The following is a 16,384-nucleotide window of genomic DNA, read 5'->3' as shown; positions in this document are numbered from 1 at the left end:
GTCAGTATGTGGTTTTAATCAGCGAAAAATATAGGAGATGCGTTCTTTTTGGAGAATACCTGCGGTCATTTAGAAAATATTTGGTTCTTTCTTTCATTTTGTAGCCCCTCTCGTCCTTATTTCAACGGTATCGGTGTTTTTTTTCTTTGTCCAGCCATTCGCCAGCACCCCCCCCCCCCACACACACACACACCCACACCACCAGTGACATGGACAGTGGCATTAGACGGGCCGAGATCATGCTCAGAGATTAAAGTCATATTGTCACCCCCCTTTTTTTCCATATAATGAATTCTCAGCACCATTTGTAAGCCTGTATTCTGGACCAGGGGTGTCAAACCAAGGCATGATGGGAATTGTAGTTTTGTAATAGCTAGAGGACCTGAGTTTGACACCTGTATTCTGGACATTTCATATCTTACTGTATAAAGGATTTTTTCTCTTTTCGCCCTATGACGGCACCCCTGGAGAGGTCCACCTCCTTTCCCCATTGGACAGGAAACAGGATGCAGGGAATCCCTGGATCTTTAAAAGAAGTAACCTTCCCTCCTCTCGTCAGTTTCTGTTTCCTGTCCCAAGGGAGCAGGAGCTGGAAGGGGCTCTCCCTTCCCTACCCTGGATTAAAAGAGAGAGTGACTGGGGGTTACCGGGTTAAAACTTACCGGCTTCCCGGCGGCGTCAGGCTCCGTCATGGAGCAGCCTCCTAGTCTGGCTTCCCCCCGACACCTCCGGAAGACGGGTCCCCGGACCTCCCCTGGCCCTCCTCGGTGCGGCTGGTGCTCCAGTCTGCAGCGCTGCGCCCGCGCGCGCTGCGGCATGAGTAGCCGGAAGTACGGGGGAGGGGGTAGCTCTGCCGGCCGTGTTCGGCAACTTCCGGGGTCTGTGCCTGCTCAGGTGGAGCGCCGGGAGGGTGACGCCGGGTCAGCGCACGGCGTGGGGGCGGAGTCAGCCGGTCACATGGGATTTCGGCGCCAGATTTAAAAAGGTGCCATGATGGACGCCAGGTCAGTACTCAATCCTGGGTGCTTGAGCTGCTCTCCCTTGTGAAGCAGCTACCTGGTGCTATAACGGAAGTTCTGACCTCCTGGATCTTGGACGATCATCATGGAGGGTGAGAGCGCTGAAATCACTGAATCTACTCCTCCTGCAACTCAGGTTCCAAAGGTATGGAGTGGGTAAGAGGGGAAGTTCCCCAATCGATTTTATGTTTTTCTCTAAAGTTTTGATGTCTTGTCAATTTTAGGAAGGGTCATCCAGTAAGACTCGCTCTAAGAGTAAAGAATGTCCAACCTGTAGAAAACGATTAAGTAGCTCCTACAATAAGCTTCTTTGTGGTAGCTGTATGAATAGAGTTCTGGAAGACCAGGGACCATCTTTTGTTCGTAACATGAAGAACATCATAAAAAAGGAAATTAGGGTAGGTTTAAAAAAAAAAAAAAAAAAAAAAAAAAAAAGTTTTTTTTTTTTTTAAGATATATAGATATATTTTTCTTTTTCTGCTTATTTTCAGGCTTCTATGCCTTTTCAGGCTCAGCCTCCTACAACACCAGCCCCTCAGTTAGCCCCTATACCGGCTCCAGCTCTGCCTCTTCCTATGTCAGCTCCAGCCGTTTTTCCAATTATTGATCTTGAACAACCTGGACCTAGTAGATCTGTGTCTCATCCTCCGTCCTCTTTAGGAGAAGAGGAGGACCAGAGTCTCGGCACAGAGGCAGAGGATATGGGGCAGTCGGGCTTGGAGGTTGAGGAAGTAGTATCTGAGCCATCACCTGCGGTAGATTTTGTGGATACCTTAATCAAGGCCGTAAGAGAGACTATGGGCATAGAGGAGACTCCAGAACCTCAGACCATACAGGATAGAATGTTTGGCGGTTTGGCTCCTAAAAAACGTCCAGTCTTCCCTATTCATCAGAATATCAAGACTCTCATCAAACATGAATGGTCTAACCCAGATAGAAAATTCTTTATACCAGCCGCTGTAAGTGCTGTCTTGTCTGGTATATGTATACAATTTCTTTTTGAATATCATACGATTTACACCTACCACCTTGTGTTATTTCTCTTACAGTTCAAAAGGAAATATCCATTTGACCAAGAGGAATCTAGCACTTGGGGCGTGGCCCCCAAAATAGATCCTCCTATAGCCAAGATATTCAAACAGAATGCTCTACCTTTTGAGGACTGTGCCTCCCTGAAAGACCCAATGGACAGACGAGCAGAGATTTATTTAAAAAAGGATTGGGAGGCATCTACTGCCGTGTTTAAACCTTTAGTGGCAGCCACTTCAGTCTCAAGAGCCCTAGAGGTTTGGTTGTCTGAACTTAAGGAGATGATTAGTAAAGGGACACCTGTTGACGAACTCCTTAAACCATTTGAAACCTTGGAAAAAGCCATGTCTTTCGTTTCTGAGGCTTCAGCTGACGCCCTGAAGCTTTCCGCTCGTTCAGCCGCGGTATCTAACTCTGCTCGCAGATCCATGTGGCTTAAAGAGTGGAAAGGGGACGTCACTTCAAGATCTAAGTTATGTGGGGTCCCCTGCGAAGGTAACTTGCTTTTCGGTCCAGCTCTGGACAATATATTAGAGAAAGCATCAGACAGGAAGAAAGGGTTCCCCCTGATACCGCAACAATCTACTCGTCCCTTCAAGGGAAAAGGTAGGAACACACAGAGGAGCTCTAACACTAATAAAAAAGAGTGGAGACCCACGAAAAAAACCAAGGGGTTCCTCTTTAAGAATACTGATAACCCTAAAAAACCTACACAATGACGCCAGGTCCCTGTGGGAGGGCGTCTGTCATGTTTTTGGTCACAGTGGTGTAACATTTCTAATAGCACGGTTGTACTGGATCTAATAAAACATGGTTTAAAGATTTCATTTTTGTCCTCCCCAGGAGAAAGATTTGTAGTTACAGATCTATCATCAGAGCCTGAAAAACAGATAGCCCTCACACTAGAAGTTCAGTCCTTACTGGATAAAAAAGTTCTGATCCCGGTCCCAGAAGCAGAGTATGGTAAAGGGTTTTATTCCACTTTGTTCCTGGTAAAAAAGCCCAATGGTTCTTATAGAACCATCATCAATCTTAAACCGCTCAATAAAGTTCTTACTTATGAAAGGTTTAAGATGGAATCTGTTGCCACTGCCATCCTGAATCTCTCCCAGAATTGTTACATGGCCACGTTAGATTTGAGGGACGCTTATTACCATATCCCCATTTACCCAGACCATCAGAGGTTCTTAAGGGTGGCCGTAAAAATGCTGGATTCAGTATGTCATTTTCAATACCGGGCGTTACCCTTTGGTATCTCACAGGCCCCTAGAGTGTTTACTAAAGTAATGGCAGAAGTGATGGCACACATAAGGGAACAAGACATAATAATCATTCCCTATCTAGATGATTTTTTGCTGGTGAGTAACTCCGCTGATTCACTACAGACCCAGATCAAAGTAGTAGAGGACATCCTGGTTAAATTAGGTTGGGAAATCAATGATGACAAATCCAACAAAATACCCTCTCAGTATTGCCAGTTCTTGGGGATCTGTCTGGATTCTAGATCCAAAAGATCCTTTTTACCCGAAAACAAAATTTCCAACATTTGCGCTAAAACTCAGGAACTTTTGGATAACCCTCAGACTACTTTCAGGAAGGCTATGTCACTTTTGGGTCTATTTACTTCCTGTATTCCTGCGGTTCCCTGGGCACAATATCACTCTAGGGTGTTCCAGTCTCAAATCCTTGGTGAATGGGACGGTGCGGTTGAATCTCTTGATTTGCCCCTCCTTCTATCTCCACAGACACTCAGATCTCTTTCCTGGTGGACACAAAGGAATCATCTCTCCAAGGGACTTCCTTGGAACTTAGAAGAGGTTGTGACAATCACCACGGACGCCAGTCCTCGGGGATGGGGAGCCCATGCAGATTCCCAGGTCTTCCAGGGCCAATGGTCTCCAGAGGAAGCCAGGGACCCACAAAACGTGAGAGAGTTGAGAGCAATATTCTTCTCCTTATCCCAGGCTCTTCCACTAATAAGAAACAAAAATGTGAGAATCTTATCAGACAACAGGGCGGCAGTGGCATATGTCAACCACCAGGGAGGCACAAGGTCACCACAGCTCATGAGGGTAACTCATTTTCTTTTCAGATTAATAGAACCACATTGCCTATCCCTGTCAGCACTTCACTTAAGAGGGGTAGACAATGTAAAAGCAGATTTCCTCAGCCGACACTCTCTAAATCAGGGAGAGTGGGAACTTTCACAGGAAGTTTTTTACCAGATCTCCAGACTGTGGGGAACACCAGAAATAGACCTGTTTGCCTCTCGAGCGAACAGGAAGATTCCCAAGTTCTTCTCCCTCTGCCCTGCCGACAAGCCCTTAGCATTGGATGCGTTAGCCCAACCGTGGAACAGGGGCCTTCTTTATGCGTTCCCTCCCATCAGACTAATTCCGAGAGTAGTCAGGAAGATCAGACAGGACAGGGCCCATGTCATACTGATAGCACCCTTTTGGCCAAGAAGGGTCTGGTTTACCTGGCTCAGAAAGATGTCCCTGACGGATCCTTGGATACTACCAGACAGAGCAGATCTCCTCAGCCAGGGCCCAGTCTTCCATCCACAAGCTCACAATCTTCACATGACTGCCTGGCATTTGAAAGGCAACTGCTGATAGATAGAGGCCTTTCTTCTGAAGTCATCACTACCTTGCTTGCCAGCAGAAAGAGAGTTACCTCGATGATATACTTACGCACTTGGAAAACATTTTGCAGATTTGTAAATAAACCGATAAACGTACTGGCTGCCCCGGACATTCCTTTAATTCTACAGTTTCTTCAGGAAGGTCTAAATAAAAACCTTAGACCCAGCACTCTTAAAGTACAGATCTCGGCACTCTCTGCCCTCTACGATTATAAACTGGCGGACCATCCATGGATTAAGAGGTTCGTTAAAGCAGCCAGCAGGTTGTGTCCCACTGTCAAGTCTAAGATTCCTCCCTGGGACCTCAATCTAGTGTTAAATGGCCTCACCACTAAGCCTTTTGAACCATTAGTTGAAAGCCATATTAAATTTCTATCATATAAGTTAGCCTTTCTCCTAGCCATAACGTCAGCCAGAAGAGTTAGCGAGATTAGGGCTTTCTCTATACAGACTCCCTACATGACCATTAGAGATGACAGGGTGGTCCTATCACCTGACCCGGCCTTCTTACCAAAGGTAGTCACTGATTTTCATAGATCTCAGGAGGTAGTGTTACCATCATTTTGCAGCACACCAGCTAATGAACAAGAGATATCTTTTCATAGTCTTGACGTTAGAAGAGCTATTCTACATTATTTAAAAGTCACAGAAGAATGGCGCTTAAGTAATAACTTACTGATATCCTTCCAAGGGAAATATAGGGGTAGAGCAGCCTCTACACAAACAATAGCCAGATGGGTCAAACAAGCGATTGGAGAGTGTTACAGGGCTAAAGACATGATAACGCCAGTGGGGTTTGGAGCTCATTCAACTAGAGCAGTAGCTACCTCTTGGGCGGAGAGGGCAGCAGTTTCCATTGACCAAATTTGCAGAGCAGCAACATGGAGCACCCCACATACTTTTTTCAGACATTACAGATTACAACTATCATCTACTGAGGATCTGACCTTTGGTCGCAGAGTTCTACAAGCTGTAGTCCCCCCCTAGGCGGCCATATTCCTATTCTACTCTCCAGGGGTGCCGTCATAGGGCGAAAAGAGAAAATTAAAAATTACTAACCGGTAATTTCTTTTCTTTGAGCCCATGACGGCACCCCGCCTAAATCCCGCCCTTGTATATATATAAAAAAAAAAAAAAAAAAAAAAACAAACAAAACACAAAAAAAAAAAAAAAAAAAAAAAAAAAAAAAAAAGGTGTGCATTTCTATATTTTTTTGTGTGTGTTGTGAGCTTCGCTCCTAGGTCCTTGCTAAATACTGACGAGAGGAGGGAAGGTTACTTCTTTTAAAGATCCAGGGATTCCCTGCATCCTGTTTCCTGTCCAATGGGGAAAGGAGGTGGACCTCTCCAGGGGTGCCGTCATGGGCTCAAAGAAAAGAAATTACCGGTTAGTAATTTTTAATTTTTTGGTGGTCTCACAAATGCATGTTATCGTTGGTTGACAGTGGTATCTGAGTGGGGCATCATGGCCATCGTACCCCATCTCCCCCCTACATTGGTGCGGTAGGCCTTGCTCCTACGTGATGTCATCAGCACCTAGGTCCTGCCCCCTCTGTGACGTCATCCCCGGATGTGAAGATGGCTTGCAACATGAGTTGGCAGAATGTGGAAAAGAATGACATGTGTGGTGTTTAGCCCACATGAAGGGACCTTACTGAAATCCTCCCTAAGCTCCTTCGCATCCAGCTGGTTCTGATGACATCACAGAGGTGGTGGGGCCTAGGCCTCTAGGTTGGGCCAGTCCAATTGTGTCATGGAGGGGACGGCATTGATGGCCTCATGGAGGGGCAGGGCCTATGGCGCTGATGTAGGCAAGGGGATGGAGCACGGCAGCTGTGAAGACCCACCCAGATGGCACTGTCTACAAACGATAACATGCATTTTTGAGCAGAGAGACCACCAAGAAATCTTTTATACAGTTCAGATATGAAATATGCGGAGTATAAACTTAAGGTTTTGAGAACTTCATATGTAGCAATAGGGGTGACAATATTACTGTGTCAGAGGGTGTGCTGAGCCGCAGTGTGCATGCCCCTTTCTTCCATGACTAGAGGCTACAAACCGATAGAAATAACCGTTGTCAGTTGTCAAGTGTTTTTCTGTATAGGCATTAATGCATACATGTAGATAATATATTGATGCCGTAAATGGTTTTACTAAAACATTAGAAGAGAGCATTCCAAGAATTACAACCTAAGATTTCCTGTAGAATCATGGGCCTCACAAGTTTACATGTATGAATCATTCCTCCTGCCAGTGTATAGAAGATGCCAGAGGCAGAGTAGGCCACCAAAATGACTAACGTTAATTTACTCTAGAGCATTAGATTTATTGTCCTTATCTCATACAGTTTGCGGAGGTTTTCACTTATTTGTGCTTGTATGTCGAGACTGCAGTGCATAGAGGATACACTGTAGTCCCCTGGGTTTCTGCTCAGTAGTCAGCACAAACCTGTCCTCTTTCCCCCTCTTCTTTCCCTGGTGTTTTACAGCACCATGAAACAGAGCAATCTGATACTGAGGACGCAGACTCCAGAGGGGCTATAGATGAGTCCCAGTGCACTGCAGCCTTTCTAACCTTTCCACTGTCACAAATGACCCAGCAAACATCACTTGTCTCACCACCGACATCAGACGAAAAGGTGAGTATACCTTACTTGTTCAGATTGATAGGTAGGTGCTTGAGTGTATGTTGCATCACTGCTGCGTAAACTATGCACAGAAAGAACTCCTATCGTAAAATTCATTCAAATTTGTCAGAAGCGTCTTACTAAAAGTCACCAGTGCCTGAAGGAAGGGCATTTTACTATGTCTAGTACTGAATGTGTAGTACTCATAGCAGCCAATAAATTATACCAGTCTGTAATCTGTACTACCATTTAAACTTTTTGAAAAAAGTGAGCAGGGTGAAAACCTTTTGTTCCTGAACAGGAGGCATTCTGCTAGATTGTCTCTCTGTTATGGCTCATAGAAAGCGGTCCCACATATGAAGGATCTCTCTCTATGATGTTCATATGCCACATTTAGGCAAGTGGACAGTGTTTTTTTTTTTTTTATCATGCTTCATAGCCTCTACAATTCAGTTTTTTTTCTTCTATATATAATGGAGCTTCACTTTAAATGTAGAATTTAAATCTTGCAGCTTTTTTTGGGTGGGGCGAACACATCTTGGCTCTGTTATACAAGGGTGAGTGGATCCCGGGCGCATCGCCCACCTCAGATTCCTCACCTTGCAGCTACGCGCATCTTCGCCTGTGCCATAGACCCCATTCTATTTTCCGGCAGATTACGATGTCCACCCGAAGAATAAACTAGTTCATTCTTTGGCGGACAGCGGAATCTGCCTGACCTTAAAATGGAGTCTATGGCATAGGCGGAGATGTGAGGGGGGGCAAGCTGCGGTATCTACGGCAGGTGATCCACCCAGGTTCCATAGTGTACTCATACCCTAAGAGTACTTGGTTATCTTTCTCAAAGACAGATTTATCTTAGCTCAAGCTTAAAAACATCTGCCAATGGTAGAAAGCTCGTGTAAATTGAGCCTTGCTTTTGGGTGGACAGATCTTCCACATGCATTAGGCTTGCGCACTATCTCAATGTTGACTCTTTGCCTGGCCTGCTCTCTGAGAAACAAGCAGGGGACCCCGTTTTGCACACCCGGCTTCATAGCTTTGTTTAGCAATGAGTTACGACTCCTCCAGGATGCAGATAGTGCCAATGTCTTTAATAAAATGTAGATTTTTACATATTTGGCAGCAGTCACTTGTACTGTGCCCATGTGGCACACATTGTTGGGAACTGTATTCTTTGGCACTCTGACAAAATATCTGCATAGTATTAGAGCTCTGTGTGTGTGTGGTATGTTTTTATTGCAAGCGTGTTATTTGCTTAAGCTGTTGTCCACACAAACAATTTTCTCCTGTGATACTTTAATACAATGATCTCAATATGTCTTGTAAGCTTGAATTTTATACCACTAATAATTATTGCGGAGGCAGCAGAACTGAAAATGGACAAGCATGTATAAGCAATTTTTCATAAGCAGTCATCTCTTGATATTGAAATAAATGTGGAGACTTTGAAGTCTTTTTAATATTGAGATATAGCAGGAGCGAAAGGTCCCAGCAGATGCAGCATGAGTGACCCGTAACTATGAAATTGCTTGTGTGGATGTCTTATCCAGTTTGTAACTGGTTAGGATTAAGTTTAGCCGTACATCTTACAGTGTTCTTTGTTATCCTTCTTTCTTTTCTGATATCAGCTTGACCATGACTTAAAACATGCCCACGAGTTGCGCCAGGCGGCCTTCAAGCTTTATGCATCCCTGGGAGCCAATGATGAAGACATCCGGAAGAAGGTGAGTCTGGGAGAGGGACGGCCTCCCGTTCTGTCTGCCAGCAGACAGAGTGTGACACCCACCTGAGAAAGTCTCCAGGAAGAGCAATAACAGTGACTGTCATGTGTAAAGCCAAAGTCAGAGACTGTGAGGGTTAACAGAAGAATTAATGAGACCATTGGTTTTTGCTGATAGAAACATAGGATAGTGTGACGGTAAGAGGACGACTTATAACTTGCATTCTTTTCCTGTGTTCAGCTTTAACCCTGCACATTCTGCATGAACCAGTGAAATGCACCTTATTCTCTAAAGGTTACGATATCCAGTATATTTGAGTCCTAACTCTACAGTGTCGTAACTGTCCAGCGCTGCTGTCAGAACAACAAATCCACTTTCTATTAGAACATAAACCTGTATATTGCTCTGCAAAGCTTACGATTTATTTGTATGCCATACCAGTTCCTGTTAGAGGGAGGATTTTGAAATATTTTTCTATATCTTTGTGATGTCACTGATTTATAGAATAGTATTGTGCACATTTAAAATTGCTTCCATACCTGTTTTGCACATTATTTCTGAAATACCACATCAGCATTTCAGTAATTGTTATTGATGTACCCTCAAAACTGGATCAGGGAATTGTATGTTAGATGATTCTGTGAGAATTTTGTTAACCTCTCATATCACATACTTACTATACTTATCATACATGTCTCATATGACATGCTTGTTGTTTGTTAGGTGCATTGTGCTCGCTGTCTTCCTTGTTTACAGACAAATACCTGTAGGAGCAGATACTAACTTAGTTGCGCTAATATGAGTGTCTTGTAGAGCAAATATGATAACTAATGTTTCCTGATCTGAGATCTTACTTGCAGATGCAGCCACGTGACCATGCTACTTGTGTTTGCACCCTGCCTGTGTTACATTCCCTTCTCTAAACGCTTGGTTATCTCTTCTTCCTTTACTAAAACTTCAGTTTTTATTCGCATACCTGGTCCTTGTGAATGCCTGCAACTTTTTAACCAGTTTCAAATAAAGACAGAAGTTTTAGCAACAGAAGCAGTGAGTGCCAATTCTTTTTCTTCTGTTCATTTACTGTATGGATCTTGTTGCACTTATGAGCACCCTGCAGTAGCACAGGCGATCTAGCTCAGTTTTACCCCAATCCATTCAGTTTTGCATAGAGTCAAGGTAGTGCCAGATTGTCTCTTTGTACGTTAGCTATCTCTTTTTCCTTGTAGCACATGACATCACACATTTGCATATGGTGGTGGACACATGCAGCAACAAAACACTCTTCTTGTGTTGACCAATGGCTGTGAGATGTTGGTAGTAACCACAGCAACAATGCCCAATCAATGATCAATGGGGAATGCATGCTTGCTTGTTTGCAGTGTTTAAACATACGATCTGTCGTGTGGCCGAGCCCCAAGAATGATCACTGATTCAATCATGAGGCCATTAACATGTATTGCTATCAGCTACACATCTCCTTTTTACAATGGAAGATGTGAGGCTGATAGCAATAAATTTTTACCATCCGCGCAAAAGATAAGTTCGCTGACACTTTTACATGGGCTGATTATTGGCTGAAGGAGTGTTTCTAGCAGCACTCCTTGATGATAATCGGCCGTGTAAAAGGCCCTGAATGCTTTGTTCATATGTCGTTTTTGAGCCTGCGTCGGCAATATGTTGGTAGAATACCTCCAAACGTATGCCAAGCATACCAGTGTGGCACTTACCTAAAGAACACTCTTTTGGTATACAATAGCTGTATGGAGACACACTAGAATACTTCCAATCTATTTCTTTGACGTGTACAAACATAAAATGTGAATATGGTTTCATCTTTTCTGCTCCCTTTCCCTGAAGGGATGTGTTTCACATGCTGGGCAGCAGATGGTGCTATGTCAGTGAGCAACAGTGTGTGTGTAGTCATTGAAAGTAACATCAGTGAAAAGAATAATGGTTTGTAGTTTTCCACATGGAAGTCCTAATAACAGTAAGTGGTGGCAGCATCAAAAAAACAGTGCTAGAGATCGATGAGAAGATAATGAAAATGAGAAATCAGTTGATGAACATTTAAAGGGGTTATCCAGCGCTACAAAAACATGGCCACTTTCCCCCTACTGTTGTCTCCAGTTTGGGTGGGGTTTTGAAACTCTTTTCCATTGAAGTAAATGGAGCTTAATTGCAAACCGCACCTAAACTGGAGACAACAGTAGGGGGAAAAGTGGCCATGTTTTTGAATCGCTGGATAATCCCTTTAAGACACGTGGGTTCCTTTTAAATATTACTTTATAAGCTTTGAAAATCTCTTTAGGCTGTGTTTCTACTTTTGCATTCCAAACAAGGCCAAAACCACGGCCCTATTTCTTAATCAATAACTGCAAGGTGTTGCCGGGATTATCAGCCACATCATGCACTTATGGGTCAAGAAGTGGAACTGTTCTTAAAGCAGACCTATCAGCAGTGCTCTGGGGCTCTGGGGCTGCTTGTAACCTCCTCCACCACTATGATTTACAGACGCTAGGCTATATTGTCACCTCTGCACTGTGGAGCAGTAGGGCGGCCCATTTTCTCCCTTCTCAAAGAATGCCACACGCCTGCTTTTAAGCCTAAATTTTTGGAAATCTGCAGTTCTGATAGCCTCTCAGGTTTTTACATACTTGTAAGTGTTTTTAGATTCATTTTATCATTGCAAAATAAAGGTTTGACAATTTTTTTTTTTTTATTCTAACCAACTGGGTGTTACTGGTTGGGAGCATGTCCCTACACAGTCCGGCACTGTCAGCTGTGATTGGATAGTGTCAGTGTAGGGACACATCTCTAATTGGTAACGCTCAGTTGGTTTTTGAGTCATACATTTCTAGTAAGAATAACAGAGGAATGGCACAACACAGAGCTATAGGAATATGCGACCCAGAATTGTTATTTCTCGGGTATTGTATGTGTATGCTAAAACAGTCAGTCTAGGAATAGAGACTGGTCCACCATCGGATGTTATCCCCTGTCGCACAGAAGGAGGGGTCAATAAAATAGATGGCCATCAAACACAAAGGTGAAATGATACTGTATGTACAGTACATAATAGATTTGATTCTGAGATGACCGTTTCCTTTTTACAACAAAAATTTTATAGCGATGTCACATTGATTTCTTTCTGTTGCGATTGCAGCAATATTGCCTGATCCTGTTCCATAAAGGGGAACTGTAAAGAATTTCTTATTATTGTAGATTCCTGAAAAGACTCAATTTGCACATTGTGTTCCCAAATGCAGAAGCAAAGCCTTTGTCTTCTTCTCTTTGTTAGGTTAGCCCGATCACCCCCCCCCCCCCCCCCCCCCCCCCCCCCCCCAAGATGATGCCTTTAACAGCATCCTTGTAATAGCGGGGATCACAAACATTGTGTATTCAATTTATACATAGAGTAAATTGTTGACTAATTATCTGAAGAAGAAAAAAAATAGGACGTTGTGGGTTACTATATTGGTTCCTCGGTAGGGAGCCTCTATGCAAACATGGAATTAGAGATGCCCAATGATTTTTATGTGGCCAATCTAATGGTCCCTTACTTTGGGGTATCTTGCTTCACCACCTTTAAAGATGATTTAGAATAGAGGTTAGCCTGTACTCTTTTACTCCGTGCACACACAAGGTAACACAGGATGTATTTTCTGAAGCAGCCTTGGAGAGTTGTGCCTGTAGCGTTTGCTGACACATGACGCCTGACTTCCATATTCTGTACGAGGTGATATTACAGGGTCTTACCATGACTTCCCTTCAGCACTATGGTGCTATGTTCTTACTGATCAGTACTACTTTCTAATAATGCTTTTGTTTTATATGTTTTATGACAAAAGAAACATTTCATTGTAAATTATACAGACATGTGTTGCTTCTGGTCTGGATTTTTGTTGTTTGTGCAATTTTATATTTTTCTTTAATATTTTATGTGCCAATAAAGCTCTTTGTTTATGATCCTGTATCGGAAAATGGTCGCATGGGGATTGGGATTTGTAGAAAGACATAAAATGTTCTCGATTTAATTGACTTTTGTTTTCTGCAAATCAGTTTTTTTGCAGCGTTAATGTTGCCACTTATATATTCAATTACCATAAATTGCTCTGCAGACCTGCTATCAGCTGTCTGAATGGTGATTCATACAGTCTAACATCATGGCAGTCTCTGTCAAAGTGGATGTTGTGCTGTTAGGCTTGTGGCGTGCTTTTCCTGAGATTACACTGTCCACTTGTAAGTGGCTGCACAAACACCAGTTAGCAATGGGCCCCTTAGCAAAGATTAAAATGAATCCACCATTTTTTTGCATGTCTTTCCAATGATCCCTTGGCCAAATCCCACACTTGGCTTTCTAAACATGCACAGGTTTTTGCAGCTTAGAAGAGATTTAACAAATAGGACTGGTTCCCCATATCCGCTGCAAGGTCTGCGCATATGTTATGAACTCCTTTTTCTTAAAAGAAAAATTACATTTACAGGGAAATGATTCATTCAGTTTTGTATTGCAATCCCAAGGGAAACCACCTCCTGTCGTACTTCATGTCAAATAGTGAATTTTAAACTTGCTGAGAACAGGAGGTTTATAAGTTTCTATAAATCCTTTTTCTGCACAGCTCTAAGTTGAGCAAGTCTTCCTATTCATTTCAGCAATAGGTGGGGGTTTCACCATCTAGACCCCAACAGTCGAAACCCCTGACATGTCACAAGTTTTTGATAGTGATGGTTGCCCCTTTTTGAGGCTGTTACCAGTGCACTGCACGGTGATGCATAGACTTGATGCAACATTTCTGGTAAAAGTAGATCTAAAGGCCACTACAACACAGCATTGTTTGGCATCCATGTTTATACCATAAAATCAGGAACAGGCCCAAACCAGACACAATAGGGGACATTTATGAACCAGCGGAAATGGCATTATCTACTGCAGAGGGGCCACATGCAAATAAATTTATTTGCATGCGCTTGATGTGCAAATAAATTATTTGCATGAGGTCCCTTTGCCCCGCTTGCGCCAGATGGGCGGGGAGGGGGCTTAATGGGGGGGGAAGGGGTGCAGCCCCTCTGTGTGTGCCGCATTTAACATTTTTCCGGCAAAAAATGTTAAGGAACCCTATGCCAGCTCTGAGTTGTGCGCACACACAAAGGGGCTCCAGTGCGCTTGGGATTTATATAGAGGCATTACGCTGCAGGGACATTTTTAAGCCTGTGTGTGTTAGGTAAAACCTTTTTTAGCCCCTTTTGATAAGTGCCATAGTGTTATTTTTCTGTCAACATGAGTGTGAGTATAATGTAAGTGTTGTGTGTTTTTTCTATTTTATTTTTTTGTCAGCATTTTGGGATACAATTAATTATTATTTTTTTTTTGAAAGGGGGGGGGATCTAAAATAACAAAAACTATTTGCACCATGTGGCACTATGCGGTTTAGCCTGCAGTATTGATTACCTTTTAATGGATTATTTTTGCACAGTCTTTGCTGCATACACAAAGCCAGAACTAGAGATGAGCGAACCTCGAGCATGCTCGAGTCCATCCGAACCCGAACGTTCGGCATTTGATTAGCTGTGGCTGCTGAAGTTGGATAAAGCCCTAAGGCTATGTGGAAAACATGGATATAGTCATTGGCTATATCCATGTTTTCCAGACAACCTTAGAGCTTTATCCAAGTTCAGCAGCCCCAGCTAATCAAATGGCGAACGATCAGGTTCGGATGGACTTGAACCTGAACCCGGTTTGCTCATCTCTAGCCAGAACTTTTTTTTTTCTTTACTGTCAGTGTGGCTGTATGGGGCTTGTTTTTTCTGGGATGAGATCACAAGTACCTGCACGATCTCCTTGGCATAAATGTCAAGTGTCAAAACACATCATAGTGCCTTTAAAGGCTGAGTATTTCCATCCAAAGAAACACATATTTTAGAATTGAGAAAACTTGAAGCACACTGAGGGTGCGGCATTTGATTAGTTGTGGCTGCTGAAATTGTATGCAGCCCTAGAAAACATGGATACCGCCATAGGTTCAGACAAACTCAAAGTTTGCTCAACTCTAATGTATTTTTGTTTTGCTGTAATATCAGGCGAACTTTCCCGCCATATATAATATATCTAAATGTTCTTTACCATTTCTTTCTTATAGAGGACCTGTGGCCACTCAAGAGCGGGCATGTTTTTATTAAATACATGCATTCCCCATGAAATAACTATTTTAGAACATATTTTCTCATAGCTCTGTGTTTTGTCTGCTGTCTGGGTGTTACTAGTTGGGGCATGTCCTTAGACTGTCCAGGGCTATCCAGTCAAAGCTGACAGTGCTAGACAGTATAGGGACAAGCCCCATCTGGCAACGCCCAGTTGTCTATTTAGTCATACAATTCTGGTTAGAATAACAGAGGAACACCACACCACAGAGACATAGGAAAAGATGTTCCAGAATTATTGTTTCATGGTTTATACAAGTGTTTACTAAAACAGACAGGTCAGGAGTGGTGATGGGTTTTCTATAAAAGATACCTTTTATGTATTCAGCTCAGTATATGTCTGACCATTACCTGAGTATTATTTTCTTACTGATAGCTTAGTTGCTTTTAGTCTATAATCCATTATATCCATTTTATAATGAAATGGCATCATACGTTAGTGCTACAGAACAAACTGTTTCCGCACAGAGAATACAGCCAGATGTATGAAACGTAGCTAATGGCTGTATCTAGTGCCTATATACACAGTATATGCAGAATTTTACAGTCACATCCATTCAATATATATTGCTATGACTGTCCTTGTTCTTGTCTAAGGGCAACAGTACAAGTCCTGAGCATGAAATAAAAGCGTTCTAGGAAAGCATTCTTTATTTATTTTTTACCTTTTGTGAAAGCATGTCCTCAAGAAAATGTGTCTTTGGGGTTTTATATAGTATTTGCTTTTAATTTATCGTATTGCACATGTTCGTATACAGCAGATGGACATTAAAAAAAAACCTTTCAAATAACATTTAAAAGAGGATTAATAGTCAGATCCAAAGCAAATAGAATGACATTTTTAAAGTGCTTCAAGTTTTGCTGTAAAATAGATCCAATTTATTTGAGACAACATTGGAGAAATCTGTTCCAGTTCCTTACATTTGTCATAACAAATCCTACAAGCCAATGATCAAACTTTTCTAGTGAAGTCCATTAAATCCAATCAAAAAGACAGTTCACTTAAGGACTCAAGGACAGCTGTTGGGCCGGTAGGAGACTGTAACATATTCTCATACATTTATCAAGAAACAGGAGAGAAGAGAGTGACATTAAATATGCTAGATAAATCCCACACTCCAGGTACCTTCATATGGAGTTAT

The 16,384-nt window shown here is 42.7% G+C and overlaps 2 protein-coding genes across 5 annotated transcripts in view; both read left to right on the top strand.

The window, feature by feature from the left end:
• Positions 1 to 16,384, top strand: part of ARMC8 (armadillo repeat containing 8) — a 63,503-nt gene that overhangs the window by 24,277 nt on the left and 22,842 nt on the right. For 2 of the 3 annotated variants that reach the window (XM_069983264.1, XM_069983266.1), the window contains exons 12-13: positions 7,183 to 7,332; positions 8,952 to 9,047. In XM_069983264.1, the coding sequence (XP_069839365.1) occupies positions 7,183 to 7,332; positions 8,952 to 9,047 (246 nt within the window). The remainder of the gene's footprint in view (positions 1 to 7,182; positions 7,333 to 8,951; positions 9,048 to 16,384) is intronic. The other variant, XM_069983265.1, reaches the window with a different exon arrangement.
• LOC138800959 (uncharacterized) lies at positions 584 to 7,175 on the top strand. Of its 2 annotated transcripts, XM_069983263.1 has the most exons (5): positions 584 to 1,164; positions 1,244 to 1,417; positions 1,511 to 1,978; positions 2,069 to 2,654; positions 3,794 to 7,175. In XM_069983263.1, the coding sequence occupies exons 1-5, from the start codon at positions 1,105 to 1,107 to the stop codon at positions 5,677 to 5,679; spliced, it is 3,174 nt and encodes a 1,057-aa protein (XP_069839364.1). In that variant the 5' UTR covers positions 584 to 1,104; the 3' UTR covers positions 5,680 to 7,175. The 2 variants fall into 2 exon arrangements, with proteins under 2 accessions (XP_069839364.1, XP_069839363.1); XM_069983262.1 differs by having other exon boundaries at positions 1,511 to 2,654.

This window comes from Dendropsophus ebraccatus, chromosome 9, assembly GCF_027789765.1.
Source record: "Dendropsophus ebraccatus isolate aDenEbr1 chromosome 9, aDenEbr1.pat, whole genome shotgun sequence".
Classification (NCBI taxonomy): Eukaryota; Metazoa; Chordata; class Amphibia; order Anura; family Hylidae; genus Dendropsophus; species Dendropsophus ebraccatus.
Note: the sequence above shows the minus strand (reverse complement) of the source record. Positions and strands in the feature narration are given on the sequence as shown.